Raw genomic sequence first — 22601 nt, 5'->3', positions numbered from 1 at the left:
AGAGCAAGCTCCTCTGGTCTTGAGGCCGGGGTGGGGAAAGACAGCTCCTCTGGCCCTGGGGCCGCTGCAGAGGGTGGGTTGGGGGGCACAGAACATGTCCTTCCAAAAGTAGTGAAATTTTTATTCCTGCACATGCCCCTGTTCCTTGTGTATTAGAATGCACACGTTGACTTCCATGCCCACTAAAGTTGATACGAATCCTTCCACTGACCTCACTGGACACGGATAAGGTCTAAGAGGAGGAGCATGGCACGTAGGTGGTAAATGTATTTTAACATAAAGCTTTTCAATGCAGTAGGTATATCTGACATTTTCAGCCTTTTGGCTGATAAGTGACCATCGCCTTCTGTTGGCCTTCTAGCTAAGCTCACTTTTAATGTCTGATGCACCTTCTCGCAGGGGACTCCAAACTGTCCTTGCACAGGGGTGGACTTCATCTAATAGGTTGTTTTCATCTCCAGCTGTGGTTGATCACAAAGAGAAAGAATCTGGGGACAGACTCTTAAAGTATTTTGAAAAGCTGTAAACAGTTTCAAACGTAATGAAAAGATGCTTATTTCTCAGATGTTTCAGAGTAAAACATTTATCACTTAGATAGCACAGCCGCAGATTTTCATTGATTGATCTCAGAGTACTTTACACAGTGAAGTGAAGGACGGTACTTATCCATCTATCTCATATATTGTAATTTAAACATGATTTAGATTACAGAAGGAAATCTATATGCATGCAAATGTTTCTTTTCTAATGATCCTTTACTAAATGTGCAGGTTTACATCAAAATGAAACAAAAAAGCCTCTCTCACTCTCTCTCCATTTCCCCCAACCCCCAGGGAAGGTTTGTCTTCAAGAATGGGCGTATTTATGAAGGAGAGTTTATAAATGATCAAATAGCAGAGTATCCAACTTTTCAAGTGGATGCAATGAACACGCAGGATCTGAGTGGCATTCGCACACAAAGTCCCTTTGGCACTGGTGAGCAGCTTGAAGTGATGGTTGGAGATGTACATAATTTCTAGTCAGATAGTTCACATTTGATAAAAATTACATCTTTATCACGTGAGGCACTTCTGTATTCACTGAAGAGCCATACACATTTCCCTACAAAGATTCCTTGATAGATAAATGAGAAATTTGAATGACTGAAGCTGGGTTTCACAGGAAATTGCAGTTTTAAATCATGTGTGTTCATAAAAGAATTAAAATTTAACATCATAAATGGCAATTGATTTCCTGTTAGTTTAGTTTCTCTAAGTTTCTCTGCACCAGCCCAGACAGTGGTGACAGAAAAAAGCAAAGCTCTTATGTTATCATTTCTCCTATAAAAGTGCTAGTTGGCTGGCTGCTCAGTTAAGAAATAGAAAAGTAAGGGCTTGTCTGCGTGACAGGTACTGCAGCAGCACACTATGGCGCTGTAGCTATGCTGCTGTAGCTCTGTGGTGTAGGTGCTTCCTACAGTAACAAGGGTTTTCTGTTGCTGTAGGTAATCCATTTTCTCATCTGTCAGTAGCTAAGTTAGTTGACTTAGCTGCATCTACACCAGAGGTTAGCATAGCTTATGGCATTCAGGGCTGTGAATTTGTCATGTACACTAGAATTTTAAGTGTAGACGAGACCTAAGGCCCTCACTCTGTTCTGCACCTTACATAATTCTGTCAGTTTAGGCATTGCAACGTATATGCCTACGGTTAGGGGGAAAATCCTGAGGTGTGGCCAAATTGGATAGAATATATGTCAGTAATATGCGTGTGCAAAAGTGGTTTAAAGCTCATCTTTGCACTGTCCTGATTTGGCAGCAGCTTTTTACAAATGGATCCCCATTAAATAAATTTTGTATTTTTTGAGTCTATACCTATATTCTCTCAGTGATATGGGAGCTTAAACAATGTTTGTTTGTTTGTTTTTTCACCAAATTTTGCAGTTCCCTTTAGTAGTTTTCTAAAATATGATTTCCTAACAAAGATTTGTTCACAAGGTCAACTTCCTCCACCCACCTTACAACTAGGAAAAGACACCATTTAATTATGTGTTCCTCTTCACTTCTGTGCTTCTTTTTTGTTCCATACCATGACATTTGGAAGACTCTTTAAAATGAGTTAGTTTTCATGCCAAGCCACATCCTTAATGCATCAGATGCATTTGGAAACAGTGCAACGTGGAAATTTAGTAAGGCATAATGTTAACTTGTTCTGTGGCACAAATGGAAGGTGGCTGTGCATTCTGTTAAGATAATGCTAAACAGTTAAATTTTACAAACTGGGGTCTACTATTCTTCACTTCTTGAAGTCAGTGGAACTGGGAACAAGATAATTGAGGATATTATTTTATCTTTGTATAGATTTATTATTTATTTGTTTATTAGCTAGCCCAAGATAAATTGTTACTTTTGTTACTTGATAGAAACCATCAGAATAGTTGATGGCCCAGGAAATACCTCTGTATTGGGGTCAAATATTGAACTAGACATATCTTCATTGCTGAACTTGCTTCCAGAGAAAGACAGACAGGAAGAAATTAAACAGGTAAGAGCCTGCACACTGCTGACATTTTTTCAGTTTTGTTGCAGATAGGTACTTTAATTTATTTTATTTTATTTTATTTGTATTTTATATACAAGTCTTTGTATTCAGCTAGAGAAACAAATGGGCAGAGCATTGCCAAAGAGGTGATGTTCTGTCTTGTTGAATATCCCATAAAAAGCGTTTAAAACAGGTCGCATTAACTTTACTGAGAAGGCAGTCAGTATTCCCATATAGGACATGGGAGAGGTTAGGTTGGGACCTTTGTGGTAACATTCCATAATGGTACCAAAGGAATAAAACTCCACATGGTCATCCAAGATTTACAGGTTTGAAGACTAAACTCTTAGCGTGGGACTGTCTTTTATTCTCTGTTTATACAGTGGGGGTGGTCCTTGATACAAATAACACAAAGTCCTTTAGCTATCCACAGAACTGGTGCAGTTCCGGCAACAGCTGGGGAAATTTCCCTACAATTCCCTGACAAGGTCTCTAGTCCCTGACCTGTGGGGGCGAGAGGATAGTTCAGGCTCCATTCCTTCCTAGTTTGTAGCCTCTATGATGCGACTGCCAGAAAGGTTGCTAGATGGTGAGGTAGCAGTGGTGGGTTCGGGGATATGGATACTTCTCCACTGGGAAAATGGACTGAGAAGATCAAACTCCTTTCTCATAGGACAGCACAGGACAATCGTGAGAACTTCTGACAATACTGTCCCTGGCTGGATTTAGTAAATACATCAGCTGAGGTTACTACTTGTCATGAGATTAAAGCTAAGACATGCCCTTTACTGTTTTGTGTAGGTAGAATATGCTGTATTGAGACATATTACAGATTTGAGAAGAATCTACAGTTTTTACAGCAGTTTAGGCTGTGATCAGTCTCTTGACAACACCTTCCTGATGACTAAACTCCAGTTCTGGAGATTTCTAAAGGATTGCAGGTTTCATCATTACAATGTAACCCTGGCTGATATGGACAGGATACTGAATGGTTTGTATGCCTATAGATTGACTAACAGAAGCAGATAGTGGTTAGAGTTAGGGACTATGAGTCTGAGAGTTGGGTTCTACACTGTGACTGATTTATTCAGTGTCCATGGGCAATTTACCTGTTATCTGTGAAATGGGCATAATAAGATTAATAAGATTTTCAGGCAAAAATAAGCACAAAATAATAACACTCAAAAATGTTTTAAAGGGTTATCTTAAAAATCATATTTCTGTTTGTATTATTTTTTCTATTGTTGTTACAGGTAACACTTTAGGTGACTGACTGAAAGAGATTAAAGAGGAAAGAATCCTTTTGGGTTTTTTTTCAATTTGCTTGACACCAGTTTGTGTATAGTATGTTTCACTTTTCTCCTGCATAGTCAATAAATTGGTCAGCTTTACCTGTTGCTCGTGTGGGACTTTGTGACAAGTTGCAGAGGCACAACCTGATCCTTGCTACACAAGGAGTTAGCTCTAGCTTTACTTTCCTATCCCTATGCACGTGTGCCCAGGGGAAGAGATCTAAGAAGATCTTCTGGAAAGGTGGAAATCAATAGGGCTTTGCCCATGCAACCCCAATTGCAGGATCAGGTTCTGAGTGATTTGCCCAAGACTACAGGGGCATTATGAATTCTCTCCTACCCTGATGACCCAGGGCTTGCTGATTTGGAAGTAGTGCCACCTCTAGTCTGTTTTTTCAGTGAATGTTGGCTCAATATGGCAGATCACAGGAGGATGAGAGGGGTCTATAGGCAGATATGGTGATAAGCTTTATGTTATTTGTAGATTCACTTAGTGATGATGATGATAAGAGATTTTTTTTTCTATCTTCTTGTTTTATAAGATAAAACAACACCTGAGGAAATGCATTCTCCATATGAGACTTTGCTGCTAAGAACATTTTTGACTTACCTTATCCATCTAGCAGTTCATATCTATCACAAAGACTACAAGTAAGTTGTTTCCTCTTTTAGTCAGAGTTGCCTGAGTTTCAGTGTTTGACTATTATATAATTAGTGGTAGCCAGTCTCAGAATAAGCATGGTCAGTGTTACTCTTCCTCTGCCCCCTCTCCTTTTTTTGACCTTTCTCTCTCTCTGCTAATGTCCTATCCACAGCTCCCTGGTGAGTGGTTGTATACAGATCTCAGCAAAAAGTTCTTCTCTCCTTCTGACTTTTTTTTCTTGCTAGTATTGAATTATTTAGGGAATGGACATGGCGTGCATACACCAGTTTCAAGTTAATATTGAATAGTGGACTCTGGGTTTGTGAATTGGCTTCAGTCTGTTGCACTGCCATGCAACCCTCTCCTAAAAAAAATGTTCCCAAATAACCTTAAAATTTTTACTCCCGAGGTTGGTGGAGCACAGGCTTCATACAGAAATAGTATACATGCCAGAATGTCACTGGCATATGAGTGCCTTTGACTGATCAGTAATACTTTTTTATAATGTGTAATTATATAAAATTTTATTTGTATTATTTTATTTAAAATATAGTGGATAATCTGTTCAGAGGATGGGAGAAAAAGAAAATACTGATTTTCAGTTGGATTTGTGCTCCTAAGATATTTAAGCATTTTTGAAAATCCCATTCAATATGTGTGTAATTCATATAAAATTCATCCATCCATTGCTTTGGGCTTCAGGAAAATAAATAAAATAATAAATAATTCTCTCTCTGGGGTTGCACAATGTGATAGCATTGCAAGTGGTCCGTGGGGATAGAAGATAATTCACTGAAAACTTTGTTAAGGAAAAATCCACAATACAACTTTTACAGGATAAATATCCAGTGTTGCACTTTTGAATCAAACAAATATTATCTGCTGTGCAAAAAAGGAAGATGTAATATAAAACTTTGTTTTAACTGTAGAGATAAAAGTCCCTATCTGTTTAAGTGTTTCTCAGAAATGATGATGAAGAACGTTATTCCCAATGCCTGTCATATACAAGGTAAGTAATGCAACACCTTTCTGTGCTAAGCAGAATCAATCATTGTTCTTAGTAATTAAACAAGTTTTATTTGAACTTCTGTATTTTCCCACTTCACTTCTACAGGAATTTTATTTTGTGAACAACAACAAACTGTCTATACAATTAATTACATTGAGAAATGCTGGGAGATATACAGAGCTTATTGTAGACCAAGCACCATGCCGCCTTATGAACCCACAATGAAAATGAGACACTTCCTCTGGATGTTGAAAGTAACAATCTTATATACTTGGATTTTTGTGTTTAGATACTAATTTATTTGTCCAATTCACAATGACATTTTTAAACTCTTTCCACTAAGGGCCTGATCTTGAAAACACTTAAGAACTTGAGTAACTTTACTCAAATAAGTTGTCTCATTGGCTTCAAAGAGATGGCTCACATAAATAAAGTTGCTCACATAATTAACTGTTTGGATAATCCAATTCCAAATTCTTTGATCCTCTATGCCTTAGTCTTACTTTGAGTATTTAATTTTTTAAAAATAAATTTAAATATTTTCACTAGCATTTTTTAAACATAAATACTAATAGTTACTGATTAAAAATGTAATGTCTGCAGAAGTCCAAGGTTGACAGATTTAGAAATAATATTCAGTAAACAATATTTTTAAACGATGTATTTATTTAATTTGAAGTATAGGTACAGTGTCATGGACACAGGATTCTTTTCCAGAGCCCTGGAATTTAGGACCTGATCCAAATCACATTGAAGTCAATGGAAAGACTCCCATTGATAGCAGTAGGTTTTGGATCAGACCCTTAATGATTAGAAATCAAGCCTGCTTGCATCTCTGAAAGTCAGCTGTCTGCTTGCAAGACTCCTCTGCATTCCTGTGGGGAATACTTACTGATTCATCCCTTCTTTTATGCAGGGTGGAATTTAAAAAAAATAAAACTGGCAGACAGAGAAGTGGGTAGCTGTTGGGTGTATCAATGTCAGTAGGTTCCAAGGGATAGTTAATTGATGAACTTTCCTGAACTTTGAGGTTAACATACTATGTAAGTGAAATACTAGCTCTGTTGAAGTCAATGGCAAAATACCCATTGACTTCAATGAGGGCCCGATTTTACCCTGTATATCATCAATTATTTTCTGAGAGACCAATCCTGCGTCCATTGAAATCAAGGGGAATTTTGACATTGACTTCAAAGGGAGCCAAATCAGGTCCATAGCTGTAAATGTCTCAAGTACTAGTAACATTTAACCTTTTTGTTATACAGGATTTAAATATGCTAAGCAAACAATTAACTGCTACAAAAATTGTGGAAATATTGGCAAAGGACAATCCTTTTGTATTCGATGGAGATGACAGCAATTTACAGCATGAGGTATGTAAGGAAATAAGTACATAACAGCTCATGATGCAACTCATCAGCAGGTAATTGCTACAAGATCAATTACAATTATTTTTAGAAGTTGTCAGTGAGTAGAATTGTACTGTCATGCTTTCCAGAAGAGAAGAAAAATAGTGTTCTTTGTATTCAAGAAATGGAGCTGAATAATAAGTGTTCTATCTTGATATTCTTTTGTTCATCAGATATCATATGGGATATTTTATCTCACATACTTTTCATTGGTCTGTGGTTTGCTTGTTATCATGCCCTTCCTATTGCTGAAGAAGTAACTGCAAGTGCGTTCTCTATACCCTCTGCCTGCACACTGGATATCTGGGATATGCTCTGAGATTACAACAGCACATAGAATGAAATTCAGCTCAGTCTGGTGCAAGACTCTTTGCACCCCTATTTTTCATGGGGGAATTGTACAGTAGTGCACAGGTGGAATGGCTGCACTGGGATGTCTCTGCACTTCTAGCCACTTAGAAGGTTTTAGGCTGGATCAGCAGCTGAGTGATGAGACCTGCAATCATGCAGATCTGCTGGCCCAGGAACCCAGAACACTGGGTGTGAAGTGGCAGTTATTGCACTTCCAGCCCTACAAGCTGGAGTAATGGCTGTGGAGGAACTTTGTTGCAGCCTTGCAGGCAGTGGCTTCCATTCCCACAATCCCTGTAGAAATCTTTGCATTCAGGTGTTGTGCAGGGCGGGTGAATTTCACCCATAAAGAATTAGTTTTCACCCAGTGGTAGTCTACTGTAAACAACATCATTGAATTTATTATTAATATCTGTACGTGGTGTTTTGGATGGACGTAATGTATTTATTATTAAATAATCTATTACACAGCCATTACTGTAGTCTCTAGGCATATTGCCTACAACAAAACATTGTCAATCAACTCTGACTATTCCAGACAACAATATAACCATTCCCCTATCCACCGGATAGAGAAATATTGCTGAGCCTTACTGGCAGGTGTAGTGAAAACTTAGCCATGAGGATGATGCAACACTGTTTATTATTCAGTTGTATGCAATGTGAAATACTGTATATTACTTGATAATATCATAATAAATATAGTAATATAAAAGACTTTGGTTATGATCAGTTTTCCACAGAGAAGAAGGGTCGTGATCATTTTTTATTATTAGGCCCTGATTCAGTAAGCTACTTAAGCATGGTGCCTTACTTTAAGCACAGGAACAGTCCAACATAAGTCAACAGGATTACTTTATGTGCTTAAAATAAGCATATGCCCAAATGCTTTGCTGGTTCAGATCCTTAGTCTTCAAAGAGGAGATTCTACAAAGATAAATTAATTATTATTATTATTTTACTCTAGTTGATTTTTCTTGAGTTTTTTGAAGCTCTCCTTGATTGTGCACTATTATATGTGACCAATGATATGATTAAGCAGCAAGTAGATCTTGTAAATCGGAAAGGAAGTGATTATAGAACCGACGATTACACAGAAGGGGTACGGCATATTCCACAGCACTCAGAATACGCCTCATTTCAGGTAATAATTATGTAAAACTTCATACATTATTTTATTTAATATTTATATTACAGAACCCATCTAGAGGTCTCATTAATGGACTAAATTGTGCTGGGTTCCATGCAAACATTTGCAGCATGGAAAAAGACTTAGATATTTGTGTGGGAAGCTGACAAATGGGTGGACATGGTTGGTGGAGTGGAGAAGTTCACATGATAAGACACAAGTGCCTATCTTCCTTCTAGTGCAGCTCTGTTCTGAAAAGTGGCCCTGTAAAAATAGAATTGTAGAGTTCATATTCAATGAGTCTCACTGATTCATAGACATCTAGATAGTTTTTTTTTTAAACCAGTTAAAGTGTCTACGGATCAAATGATGCTTTCAGTGACACCTGTGAAAACACACTGACAGCAGTGGAGATGATCTGGGGTAGCTGTGTATAATTTGGTGGAGGGCATAATTTGGTCTGTAGAATCTTTATTACTAGCTATGATGCATGATACAGAAGAAACCCAACTTGATTCTCAGCGCCGAGGCTAAATTTGCAATGCTGGCATTTAGAAAAAACAAACATGTTTATACTTGCTAAGTGAGCAAGTTTTACCTGGAAGTTAGTGGGAAACAACTGTTCCGACAGGTTAATGATCCCCGAGAGTTAACAATGAGTTGGTTAGTAATGAACTGGATTTTATTATAAGACAGAAATAATATAGGATTTTAACTATTTATACACATTTAAACAAACAATTAGCTACAATACACAAGCTAATACGATGGAATGCTAAACAGACAGATAACTGCAAGGCACAGACTAATTTTAAAGAGACAGTTAACTGCAAGACACCGACTGATTTTAAAGAGACAGTTAACTGGAAGACACAGACTGATACGAAGGAATGTTACAATCAGCTAGCTAAACAACACGGGCTGATAATTAACTCCTTACCATCCAGACTAGAAAGGGACACAGCAAAAAACTCGAACTCGGCCGACTAACAAACGATTCGCGCTCGGGGGGGACACGGGAGCGGGAGAGTCCGAACCAGGTGATCAGGCTGGTAGTTCGGGAAGGCTCTCTGCCAGGGGCTCGGATGAGACCCTTTTATGGGCTTCGTGCCAGCACCAGGTTGGCCGGGGTATACTAGCAATAGGTTTCATTTCCTAGTTGCTGTTAAGTTTCGTTTCCCATGGTCAGTTAAGTTTCATTTCCCATATATGACATGGGAGCTGAAGGCACAGCCGATCACGTAGGCATATCCTAATAAGGTCAGGTCGTGTGTTGACTGTTAGCACCGAATGGGTGGGGGGTGGGGTGGAGCGAGGGGTGGTCATGGCAGAATTGGAGCAGTGACAACAACGAATGTGGAATCCACAATGACATTTTTAGAGTGTTGTGGAAAAAGGACTTCACCAGAATAGGGGTCCAGTGTATGTAATACCCAAAATCAATAGCTACATTAGACACACACAATGCTTATTGCTTCCATTAGCCATGGAATTAGTAGGAGCATTGCCAGCAGATCGAGGGAAGTGATTATTCCCCTCTATTTGGCACTGGTGAGGCCACATTTGGAGTACTGTGTCAAGTTTTGGGCCCCCCACTACAGAAGGAATTGAACAAACTGGAGCGAGTCAACAAAAACTGGAGGGCAACAAAAATAATTAGGGGGCTGGAGCACATGACTTATAAGGAGAGGTTGAGGGAATTAGGCTTGTTAAGTCTGCAGAAGAGAAGATTGAGGGGGGATTTGATAGCAGCCTTCAACTACCTTAAGGGGGGTTCCAGGGAGGATGGAGCTAGGCTGTTCTCAGTGGTGGCAGATGACAGAACAAGGAGTGATGGTCTCAAGTTGCAGAGGGGGAGACCTAGGTTGGATATTAGGAAAAACTTTTTCACTAGGAGGGTGGTGAAGCACTGGAATGGGTTACCTAGGGAGGTGGTAGAATCTCCATCTTTAGAGGTTTTTAAGGCCCGGCTTGACAAAGCCCTGGCTGGGATGATTTAGCTGGGGTTGGTCCTGCTTTGAGCAGGGGCTTGGACTAGTTGACCTCCTGGGGTCCCTTCCAGCCCTAATATTCTATGATTCTGTTGCTTTGTTGGCATAGCTATTTCTACCTTCAGAAGGTATAAACCATTTGCCCATGTAATTGCATGTTTGAGTTTGCTTTCTAACATGATAAAGTTACAATACCACTTGCAAAACTATACTGAATTATGCTGAAAACATCTCTTTTGTGTTTATTTTGTATTAGTCCATTCATAGCAGAAGTATGACCAGTGCTGAGATAAGCCATGAAGCCTCTGAGACAACTCACTATTACATTACTACAAGGTCTTCAAGCAAGCTCGCACAGTCACCTGACTCTAATAGAATAAAGAAACTTGAGGTCTGTAAAACACGTGCTTTAAAAAGGACAGTGAAGGGACCATCATTTGCACTATGTCAGGCTTTAGCAGGGGGCAGACAGGCTTGACAATCTTTTTTAAGTTTTATGTCGCTTGAGATCTAAAACACATTTGAAGAAAATCTGGCCCCACTGAAGTCAAAGGGAGTTTGTCATTTACTTCAGTGGGGCCAGGATTTCATCTGTTGTTTATAGAATATACATGTGTGCGCCTGCATGCATATAGAGACCTAAAATGGGTTCATTTACATTGTTAAACAAAATAGTCACTTTCATTATTAGCTCCGAAGACCTGCGTGTAGATGATATTATTAATACCTGAAACAGGAAGGAAGCATTGAAAAGTTAAATTATAGATAAACTGTCCTGGGGCACAGAAGTTATAGCTGGGACCTGTGTGGCACTGGGGAATCAAGCTTTAGATTTAGTTGCAGGGCTGGTAGCTGACCAAAGACACTTGGCGGCATTAAGTCAGATCACCCTAATTATAATTTGTTGGTATTTGATAGCACATTGTCACATTTTCAATATATTTTATTTGCTGAAAATGGGGCCTTTGTACTCGCCACATCTGTTTCCTATGTATATTTTGGGTCTCATTTGCTTATTTAGTGACCCAAAAAAAAGCTTTCACTATTCTTTCTTCCTGTTAATACTTCAGAACCAATAAAGGTGCATAAGCAGGACTGTATTCATTCTCTCAGAGAAGGAATTCCAAAACTGCAGGGTGAAATTCTGCTCACAAGAAATCTCTGCCACTCTGTTGTTAATGCACAAAGCTACAGCTCCATTGGGGTTGAGCTGGTGTAACTGTGGGCAGAATTTGGCTTCCAGAATCTTTATTACTGATGAAGTAGAGATGTATGGATATGAGTTTATTAGTAATAATAATAAACGCCCCTGTATTATGAGATGGAAAATTTCCCACATGACTCTCAGATCCCAGGATAAGTTTGCAGCTCTGGCATTTAGTAAGCAGACTAAACTTCACAGAGAGTCACTGAGACACAATAGATATGGAAATCCTCAATTCCATTTTATAGTTGCTCTTCAGAGGGCAGGACAATAAGGTAAGTCTGCAAGACACTGAAGCTGCATAATATGAAATTTGAAAGAAGATCATATGTTCTCTCTTTGTTTCTCTTCACATACTCCATTCATTTCTCTCTTTCCTTAGCTGCATGTAAAAAGAGTTTCTGGAGACAGCAGTTTCTCTTACTGAATAATATAATCAGTAGTGGAGATTCACTACTTTATTTCAACAGGACAGGAAAGCAATGGTATCCAATCAGTTACCTCCAAGAGACATGTGTAAGGACAGGACTTCTATTTTCAATGGGGCTCCAAGGAGCATGGCAGCCATCTTCTGTGAGCCTGTGGTTCAAGAAGATCCGGCTAAAAAACCTATTAAAAAGTTACTGTAGATGGCTGCTTTAGTAGGTAGCCTGGTCTCTAATGCACTGAGAATAGAGCTGCAAATCAGATACTTCTGTGGTCTGCCACTGTCTTATGGTGTGGCTTTGGACAAGTCACATGGTCCCTGATCTGGCAACTGGGTCTACACAGACACATCCCTGCAATTTAAGTCGGACTCCTATGGCCACTAGGGTCTGCCCACATGGAGCCAGTTGCAGGATGTGTCTGTTTCCCCCTCTGTAAAACAGGTATAATACTATTTCCTAGTAAGACAGTGCAAGGATATTATGAGGGTTGATTAGCTAGTATTTGTACAAGAATATAAAAATGTAAAACACTACATATATAGTTCCAAGTATTATTAAATATTGACTACAGCAGGCATGATTGCAGAATTGGCTTTACTGGGGGCTTCCTGTGTCTTAATGTAGTAGTTGATGCTATTCCAAAATGCTTTGTGGATAGAAATGTGTGAGTCAAATGCAGAAATTCAAGGATTATATTTGTGATTTCTGTTTTCATTCTAACACAAGCTTAAATCCAAGGACTCTGCAGTAGAATACAGAACTTCCAGACAGGCTTTGAAAACCACTGACAAAGAGAGAGGACCACCTCTTCAGGCATCTCACACAGGTGAGTGCTACAGAATAGCTGTTAGCATCTATTCTTGGTGATGGGAGAAAGAGAATATGGCTCTCACAGGAATTCCCCTTGTCCCCCATCCCCAGTTACTTAAAAATGTGTCTTAGAATTTGTACAGTGGGATGTATTTTAACTATGGAGTGAAGGCTGCATTCCGTTTTACATTTAAAGCAGTGTTTAAATCCCTTAATCTAACATTTAATTTCACACATTTGTACCATTTCAATCAGGGAGGACAAGCTTGAATTTCCAAGCTCATTTTCACACTATATTCAGTTGTAGTTTCAGAATCCCATCCCTTCTTACTGAATTTTCCCTATGAGTCTGTTTTTTTCAGATCCCTAAAGTCTAACGGTCTGAACACCCCCAGGCTGCTCATTCCCCACACTAGTTAATCCTGCATCAACTCAGTGTGCATTTGTCTAGACAGAAAATCACACTTACTGTTTTTGTCACCACAGAAGCCATCGTAGAATATGCTTCCGCCATAAGCTTCCGGGCACCAAAGGAAGGAGCTGGAACAGGTCAGAGGAAGGAAGGCTTGTGGGCTGCAGGCAGCAAGGGGGTGGGGCAGGTGCTGATAGATGGCTGAGGGCTAAGGGAACAGAGCATGGAGCCAAGTACAGCTAGGTGCCAGAGCAAATGCTCAGAGTCTGCGGGGAGGAGTCAGAGTCAAGTAGAGATGGGGCTGAGCAGTATCTCAGTGTAGCAGGGAAACATGAACATTTCCCTGCCTTCTCCACCTGAGGGACTGCAGTGGAACCTTATGGAGTCCTGATGTTGTGAACCAGTCATGGTGGGTGACAGCGGGCGTTCTTCCTGCAGAACTAGCAGGTCGCTGGCTCCTCACACACCAGCCAGCCCATGAACTAGGTAGCACTCATGGGCTGGAGCTTGAACTGTCTGAGGAGCCTGAGAATTGTTAGGTTCTGGAGGTTAAAGTGCCCCTCCCCTGCTTGCTGTTGTTCACAGCATGGGGCATTTCCACCTCTCCCCCACCTTACTGCAGCAAGCCATTAAAGATAATCTCTAGTGCCCAGAGGTGCAGCTCTGCAACTACTAGCCCCACCAGCACTCTTGAATTCCCCCATCTCTGCAATTTTTCTTACCCAACACACTTATCATATTTTCTTGCCAAAACAGTCACTAAAATCCAGGAAATGGGCAGTTAAGGGCATTATTAATGTCTAGGCGAGCATGAAATTACATACCATCTGGACTGATACGCTCTCCCACCCTTTTGCTTCCAACAAATAACCACCTATAGTGCACACATCCTCTAAATCATGCTTGCATGCACATCCTTCACTCAGCCTTCAGCATTTTTAAGGTATTGATCAAATATATTAATGTGGTTGGGGGCAGAGTTAAGATTTTCAGTGTTGCTGGAGGCTGGATGTGTGCATCGTGGGTGGTTGTATGTCTGAAAGGCAAGGGAACAGCAGAGGTGACAAGTTCAAATGCACGTGTTTGAGTCTGATGAAGGGGTGGCAAAATGTACGAACTGCGAGTTGGTCTGAATGGTAATATTGGCTTACCTGGTGGTTTCCATGATTTAGGGAATGTATTGGTAGGAAATACACTAGAGCAACATTAACTTTGCATTAATTTGTCTGTGTAGAAATTTTTACAATACTTTGTTTCTGTCAAAAACCGCACAGATCCCTAATATAGACAGGACATCGCTTTACTCCACAGTTTACATCGCCTACAGAGCTTCTGAGATGAGTAGTAGTTAGGTCTTTTGCAAGAGCACTCTGCAAGCGTTTGTTCCTATGCTACAGCTAAATGTCCTCAAAGTGTTTTCTGAGTTTGACACTGTCTTCTGTACCACTCTGTTGTGAGTTCAGATCGAGTATCGCACAGCTAAGGATTGTGATCATGAAGTACATTGTAAGGTTTATAATTAATGATAAAATAGTACATAGTAAAATAATATACTTTGAAGGCCTTTTCAAAGTTGAACTTTCCCTTCTCTGTCCCACCCACTTTGAGGTGAAGCCTGAAGTGTAAAACCAGCACAGTTGTTTTCTCAGGGAAATGAGCTTTTCCCCAGTACAAAATTCTATGCAAACTCTAGCATTAGTTGGAATGATAGGTGGTTTATATTTGATAGGTGGTTTATATTTACCTAATATGAAAACATAAAAGGGTTCTTAAAATATTAAAATGACAGTATGTGTGACACTTCTCGGGGCATCCAGGGCTGAGAGTCATCTTGTTACCACCTGCTTCCAGTGTGAGGGAGTCTTGCCTGTACTACGAGCTGGGTGTTAGTTTACTAAGACAACCAGCCTGTCAGCCACTCAAGCAGTCTCCTCTGGGCTGCACCAACCCTTTCTTTGCCTTGCAGGTTGGCAACAGATGCATCCCAGCCCTGAAGTCCCTTCAAAGTGTCCAGTCCCTAAATGACACTGGATACCTGCAGAAATCCCAGATCCTCTGTTCCCAAAGGAAGTGTTCCACAGTTTACCGGTTTTACCCAAGACTACTGCTCCTGTGTTGCCCTTGAGTTCAATTATAAAACAAAAGGGAATTGATGTAAAAGAGAATAGAGATTTAGATAAAAACCCATGTGAGAGTTGGGAACAAATGGTTACATAAAAAGCATAATATGCTTTCTAGAGACTAAACTTAACTACAAGGCATTCCCCTATCCCCTACCAGATAATTTACCCCAAGTTCTTTCTCTAGCATTTTCAAGCAGTTTGGTTGAGATCCCTTCTTACAAGATCAAGCGTGCTGACAACTTGTCCACACAGACTGAAGGAATGCCAGGGGATCTTTCTGTACCCCCCATTCCCCCCCCCCAAATATACTAGAATAGACCTTTGAAGTTCACCTCCAAAGAGAGTCCCCCATCTCCCTCTGCAGTTTACCTCTTCTTGTTAACTTCTCTTTCAAGTCTCAGCTAGCTCTTCATTAGCATTTAAAAGAGACTATCAATAGACTCCTATTGTATAATACACAATATCCCACTATGGAGATAAGTGTCTCCTACCCCCATCTAGAGAAGTTTGTCTTAAGATGTGCTACTCTTGAGTGATCTGCTTTTAACTACAGACCTAGAGAACATTTTCAGTATATACATATACCTCTTCACATATTTTGCATACATACATCTTGCAATGGTATAACCACCACTGTGACACAGGTTTTCATTACAGATCTTATAGGACAGTCTTTTGGTGAATGCAGGGGAACTCTGTATCCCTGTATATCTCAGTGCCTTCTGCCAGTTGGCAGCAGAGGTTCTTGGGTCACAGTATATAATTTTATTTTCTTCCCTTGCAGTTCCAAATGTCACATTCTCCTCAAACACAGTGCACCAGCTGTCTGCCGATGACAAAGATGAAATGTTAGTTCAGTCTTTGCCAGATTTCAATGCCGAACGAGGCCAAGTGCTCAGCAGCCACCTGAAAGAATTTGCAGGTAAAGTGATTCTGAAGATCTGGTACCCATAAAATTTTTTTTAATTGAATAGCTCCTAATCCTTTAGGTTGTTGTCACAAGAGGGCAGTAAAAGAACATCTAACACAATAGTTTCTCTCTGTTAAAAAAAGAGAAAATATTTAAGGCTCTCTCTTTTCACATTTTAAAGTTTCCACCATTTAAAAATTCTACTTTTTATTTTAAAGAACTCTAAATTTACATAAAATGTTGCCATTCTTACTAAAAGTACATATTGTTACCTAGAACAGACTTTCACGTATATCATCCATCATTGGCTAGAGGAAGAAAATCCATATCACAAATCAGGGGGCATTTGTGATGGTTCTCAGGGTACCCAGGACAGAGTCACACCCTGCCTCTAGCAAGTTTCTATCTTGTGGTTGCTGGCTGTCAGCTTCCTGTTATAAGTCTGTAGTGTAGATCTGGCCTGAGGCACATTATCTCTTCACAGTAACACACTTTTATTTTGGTAATTATATCAAAAGTCTGGAACATCCTGGCTGGAGAGGAATTGGGATGATTTAGAGTGAGTCAAAAATAGTCTTAACTAAGTTAAATGACAATTAAAATGTAAGTGGTTTTGTTACAGATAAACTAGAAAAAGCAAAAAATGAACAGAAGGAAAAACTCAGTCTGTGGCTGAATCAGATGTACATCTTTTTTGTGAACAAGTTTTTTCCTGCCTACAAGCATGCTCAACTGGTGAAGGAAAATGTGGAAGAACACAGGAAACGGGATGCCGAATTAGCCATGCAGTTGAAAATCCAAAAGGAAAAGGAAGCAAAGTGAGTCTTAATTAATGTAAAAGCTTCATTTTACACAGACATCTAGAGCAAGGCCCTACACAAATACCAAGTTCTTGAAGAAATAGCATTTGGGAAATTGTCACTCTGCTCTTTAACAAATTACAGACACTAACTACTTTCAAAATACTCTATTGGATGACTGACTTATATAGTGAAACCAGTGGACTACAGTAATCAATTTCTCTTCATTTGTCGTAGAATATTACCCAGGTTTCCTCAAAAGGAAAAGGAAAGTGTTTTCATAAAACATACGACTATTCCTAATGGATACATTTCCTGGCACTTACGAGAATGCATAAGAACTGCATGATTACTTTCTTCTTTCTGAAGCACATTTGGGAGTTATTTCTGCTTGTCAGGAGCCAGTCTGGTATCCTGGCTCATTGCAGTCTGAATATATCACAGCAGTTCCTTGTCACCGTGGGTTCACATGGGGTTTAACACTCTCTGCAAACTCCTCAATGGAACACTAAGCTACTTTTGAAACCAGTCAGTTCCTCAGAGCTTAGGTTTCTTACATGGATGGTCATTTTTCTGATGGCAGTGACTTCAGCTCACCAAAGGAATGAGTTTCAGGCCCTAGAGACTGATACATGTTCACTCGTATCGTCCAAGGATAAGGGGGCATTGAAGATTTGGTTGACTTTCCTTTCAAAGCCATGTCAACATTTCACTTTAATGAATCTTTTGTCCTGCCACTATTCTTCCCACATTGATCATGATGAAGCCCTGTTCTATGCTGAAAGGTCATTGGTGTGCTAATTAGAGCAGACTAGGTGCTTGTCTACACACACAAGTTGTACCACATTACACAGGCACAGTTAAGGTGATATAACTCGTGTGTGTGGATGCAGATCTATCGATGTAAGAGTCCATTGCTATACTGGTATATTCCCCGTATAGTATCTACTGGTAGCAAAGACCTGTAGTCTACACTACATTGGTAAAAAGATCACACCCCTAGCCAAAATAGTTATACCAGTACAAAAACTGTGTGTAGACAAGGTCTAAACAAACTTTATCAAACTCAGAGAACTTGTAGGTAAGGTCCCATGGGAAGAAAAATCAATGGAAAAAGTAGTTCAGGAGAGCTGGCAGTTTCTCAAGGAGACAACATTACATGTGCAACTGCACTCTATGCTGACAGGAAGGAAAGAGAGAATAATAAGAGGCCAATATGGCTCCCCCAGGAGCTCTTGAATCAACTGAAAATCAAAAAGGAATCCTACAAAATATGGAAACATGGACAGATTGCCAAGGAGTACAAAAGAATACAACAAGCATGTAGGAACAAAATCAGAAAAGCTAAGACATAAAATGAGTTACCTCTAGCAAGGGACATAAAAGGCAATAAGAAGAGATTGTTTAAATATATTAGGAGCAAGAGAGAGACAAAGGAAAGTGTAGGTCCTCTACTTACGGGTGAAGGAGAGCTAATAACATCAAGAAAGTTGAGGTGTTTAATGTCTATTTTGCTTCAGTCTTCATTGAAAAGGTTAATGGTGATAAGATACTCAACACAATATTAACGAGGAAGGAATGCAGGCCAAAGTAGGGCAAAACCAGTTTAAAGAATATTTAGATAAGTTGGATGTATTCAAGGGAGCAAGGCCTGATGAAATTCATCCTAGTACTTAAGAAACTAGCTGAAGCAATGTCAGAACCATTAGCACATATCTTTGAGGACACATAAAGTTCCAAAAGACTGGAGAAAGGCAAACACAGTACTGTCTTTAAAGAGGGGAACAAAGAGGACCTACGGTTTATAGACCAGGCAATCTTAACTTTGATACCTGGAAAGATACTGGAACAAATTATTAAACAATCGATTTGTAGCTATCTAGAGGATAACAGGGTTATAAGGAATAGCCAGCATGGATTTGTCAAGGATAAATCCTACCAGATTTCCTTCTTTGACAGGGTTTCTAGCCTAGTGAATAGAGGGGAGCAATAAATATATCTTGATTTTTAGTAAGGTTTTTGACAGTCTTACATGACATTCTCGTAAGGAAAACTAGGGAATATTTTCACTAATGACTTGAATAATTGTGTGGAGAGTAGGCTCAAAATTTGCAGATGACACCAAGCTAGGCAGGGTTGCAAGCACTTTGAAGGACAGGATTATAATTCAAAATAACTATAGCAAATTGGCAAATTAGTCTGAATTCAACAAAATGTAATTCAAGAGACAAATGCAAAGTACTTAATTTATTAAGGAAAAAACAAATGGACAACTACAAAATAGAGAATAACGGGCTAGGCTGTTATAATGCTGAAAAGGATCTGGGTTTAAAGTGGATCAAATTGAATATAAATCAACAATGTGATATGCAGCTACAAAAAAAGTCTCTGACAGACATGTCGAATGTAAGACGAGGTAATTGACCCACTCTGCTCAGCACTGGTGAGGCCTCAGCTGGAGGACTGTGTCCAGTTCTGGGCACCATACTTTAGGAAAGATGTAGACAAACTGGAAAGTGTCCAGAGGAGAACAAAAATGATAAAAGTTTTAGAAAACCTGCCCTATGAGGAAAGGTTTAAAAAAACTGGGCATGTTTAGTCTTGAGAAAAGACAATCGAGGGGGACCTGATAAGTCTTCAAGTATGTTAAGGGCTGTTATAAAGAGGACTGTGATCAGTTGTTCTTTGTCCACTGAAGGTAGGACAAGAATTAATGGGCTTAATGTGCAGCCAGGGGAGATTTATGTTAGATATTAAGAAAGCTTTCTAACTATAAGGGTTGTTAAGCTGTGGAATAGGCCACCAAGGAAGACTGTGGAAACCCCATCATTGGAGATTTTTAAGAACAGGTTGGACAAACACCTGTCAAGGATGGTGTGGGTTTATTTGGACCTGCCTCAGTGCAGGGGGATGGACTAGGTGACTTCTCAAGGTCCCTTCCAGCCCTTCATTTCTATGATTCGATAAAGCATTGAAAAAGCCCACAGCAGCTTTTCTTTTTACACCAGTTAAGTGAGAAATGACTACGGGTAAAATTTTTGTAAGTGCCTAAAGCTCCTAAATCCCATTGACTTTCAAGTCAATACCAAAGTCAGTTTTGAAAATGGAACTTAGGTGCTTATGAAAATTTTACCTCATGTCTTCTGTGCTTTGCATTGCTATGACTTAACTAGTCTGAAACTAGGTCACGTCAAGGCTCTGAGTCTATATCCACCACTACCTGCCTCATGGATGTTCCTATCACAGACATAGGCAAAGCAGCTACATATTCCTTATTTTTATATAGCATTATTGGTTGAATTCAGGGTTCAAGAGGGAATCCTTTTTGAGATTCTTTGTGCTCCAGCATGTTTCCGAGGTAGGAGAAACAACTCAGTCACCTTCACAAGGAAATTTTTTTATTTCAAGACATTCCTTATTTTCAGTTGACCAAATATTTTTGCATTGTAGTTTGCTTCTCTGGCGTGGGCTCATTCTACAGCTTTGAATGTTATGCCTGATGAGAGAAGTATTTATTAGTCCTCTCTCCCAAAAAGCCCTCCTTATTCACCTGGTCCTTACTGCAGCTGAGCATCACTGTCTTTTGAAACATCTCTCAAGGAGTGAAACTCTTGTAGAGGAGGGAGAATTATTTACATGTAGTTCTGCTTCCCTGAAAATGTCTTGCAGGATTGTCACTCATCTGTCCACTTTCTCTCAGAATTTAGTGGTTACTTATTGATTTTTTTCTCTTGTACTTTTTTCATTTTCTTTACTGGAGCACTTAAAAAAAAATCTTATGCTTGGGCTACACACTGATACAACTAATGTGATGTGTATGATGACTTAGTTAAACCAGCATAACTTAGGTGGACACTTATTAGTTTAAAATTGCTTATATTGGTTTAGCTTGCACCTGTACATTTACAGGTGCAAGCTAAACCCACAGAAAACTGTCCATAGTTACACAAGTTTAATTAAAACAATGCAACTTTGAGCGGCGACAAGGCCTTATACTGATCTGGCATTAGTTTTCTGGGAGCTTTGCCTTCTGCATAATCAAAAGAATTGACTGGAATGTTCAGAGAGCAGTATTTATGCTCTGCATTGGGTGGCATAGAACCACTATTAGGGAAGCCAAGCTCACACTTTACACTGCTACCACTACTCTCAAAGGTCAAAAACCAACTTGAGAGCTGTCCTGTGCTAAGGAGAGAGAATCTATCAAGAAGGTACATTCAGAGAATCAGGATCACGGGTAAATTTTTCCTTTTAAGAATGTGTTTGAAGAGTTAAGTTTAGATTATACAGTGATATATGAAGCTTAACACTAGTTGATTGCAAAGTGGCAACTACACAACACTTACTTTAGGACAGGATTAAAAGGATCACTTTTTCATTAGATAATTAATTCTGCATGTAATTGCAGTATGGCTATATTTACTTAAGCAAAACAAAAACATGTTAGCCTGTGATAAGTTTGCATGAATTTGCTGCAATGGTAAATAAGTCTAAACTTTTGTTTGTTTGAGCTTAGGCTTATTGCCATAAGGGAAGCAGAAGAGGCAAAAAAACAAGAAGAAGCTGCAGCAGAAAAAGCAGGCACAGATTATGGAGTGGTTAAAGAGCCAGATGATTCAACTACACAGCTGCCACTTCCTGCAAAGGAAGAAGTAGTGATTCTGCCCCAGCCAGTCATTAGTAAGATTTCTACAGGTGGGAAGAAAAAGAAGAAGTAAATTAGGCTGACTGTTGTACTAATAAAGCTGTAAGTAAAGTTTGCGCTTGTATTCTTAAGATATAAGATTTCCCGTTTAGGCCTATAAAATCTAGACACTACAATGTAGTTCTAGGAAATGTGTGCCAATAAAATTATTTGTATTTGTTTATATCAGAGGGAAATTTAATTCTCCATAGTCTTTCCCCACACCCAACTTCCCCCACACTCCAACTACTGATATCCTAAGCCTCCTAGAAATTGGGGACTGTGATTATATAATTGATTGTTACATAAAACTTGTGTAAACCTTTGGACATACAAAGCCATTCCATAAATGTACTATGTAGCATATTAGGAGAAATTTTGCTATTAAAACTTTTACATGCTACACAGGATCATTTGGGTCTCAAGTTTTTTTGCTGGCCAACTCTTTTAATCATGAGACTGCATAGTCTGAATGGAATTTAAAAATATACAACATGCATAAGGTTTTTGTTTATACACCTATTTTATGTACACTGGCATGTAAGGAACCCAGATATTTCACTCATGTAAAGTAAATCTTTGGGTCTAATCCTGCAACATGTGACTTCTGTGGGGCCACTACTAAGTATGAATTGGAAGATCAGGCCATTATCCTTTCACCTCTTTAATTGTTAAAGCACCAGCCTCTGTCAACTTATACTGGAGAGGAAAAAGTTAGTTTACATAAGTAATATGGAAGAATTGTTGTAGTGTAGCTTTTGCATGATGATGGTTCTGAGACTACCATTTCAGGTAACTCAGTATCCTTTACTGTGGGTGCCACCTCATACTCAGATGATAGGGTTAACATCAACTCCCTCCCACCTCACTTTACATGATAGTGTATA

General features: G+C 39.3%; 1 protein-coding gene across 1 annotated transcript in view; it reads left to right on the top strand.

Moving 5' to 3' along the window:
* LOC137155286 (radial spoke head 10 homolog B2-like) overlaps window positions 1-22116 on the top strand; it is a 30214-nt gene extending 8098 nt beyond the window's left edge. Inside the window, exons 8-21 of the mRNA XM_067551486.1 lie at window positions 834-975; window positions 2401-2522; window positions 3321-3510; window positions 4354-4462; window positions 5384-5463; window positions 5569-5717; window positions 6729-6836; window positions 8191-8367; window positions 10600-10734; window positions 12702-12801; window positions 13272-13334; window positions 16105-16242; window positions 16853-17048; window positions 21547-22116. Of these exons, the coding sequence (XP_067407587.1) occupies window positions 834-975; window positions 2401-2522; window positions 3321-3510; window positions 4354-4462; window positions 5384-5463; window positions 5569-5717; window positions 6729-6836; window positions 8191-8367; window positions 10600-10734; window positions 12702-12801; window positions 13272-13334; window positions 16105-16242; window positions 16853-17048; window positions 21547-21748 (1911 nt within the window). The 3' untranslated portion in view covers window positions 21749-22116. The remainder of the gene's footprint in view (window positions 1-833; window positions 976-2400; window positions 2523-3320; window positions 3511-4353; window positions 4463-5383; window positions 5464-5568; window positions 5718-6728; window positions 6837-8190; window positions 8368-10599; window positions 10735-12701; window positions 12802-13271; window positions 13335-16104; window positions 16243-16852; window positions 17049-21546) is intronic.
* The last annotated feature ends 485 nt before the right edge of the window (window positions 22117-22601 follow it).

This window comes from Emydura macquarii, unplaced genomic scaffold (assembly GCF_026122565.2).
Source record: "Emydura macquarii macquarii isolate MOO-44397 ecotype Brisbane River unplaced genomic scaffold, CSIRO-AGI_Emac_v2 contig_1348, whole genome shotgun sequence".
Lineage (NCBI taxonomy): Eukaryota > Metazoa > Chordata > Testudines > Chelidae > Emydura > Emydura macquarii.
The sequence above is the reverse complement of the archived record's forward strand: the minus strand, read 5'-3'. Positions and strand labels throughout refer to the sequence as shown.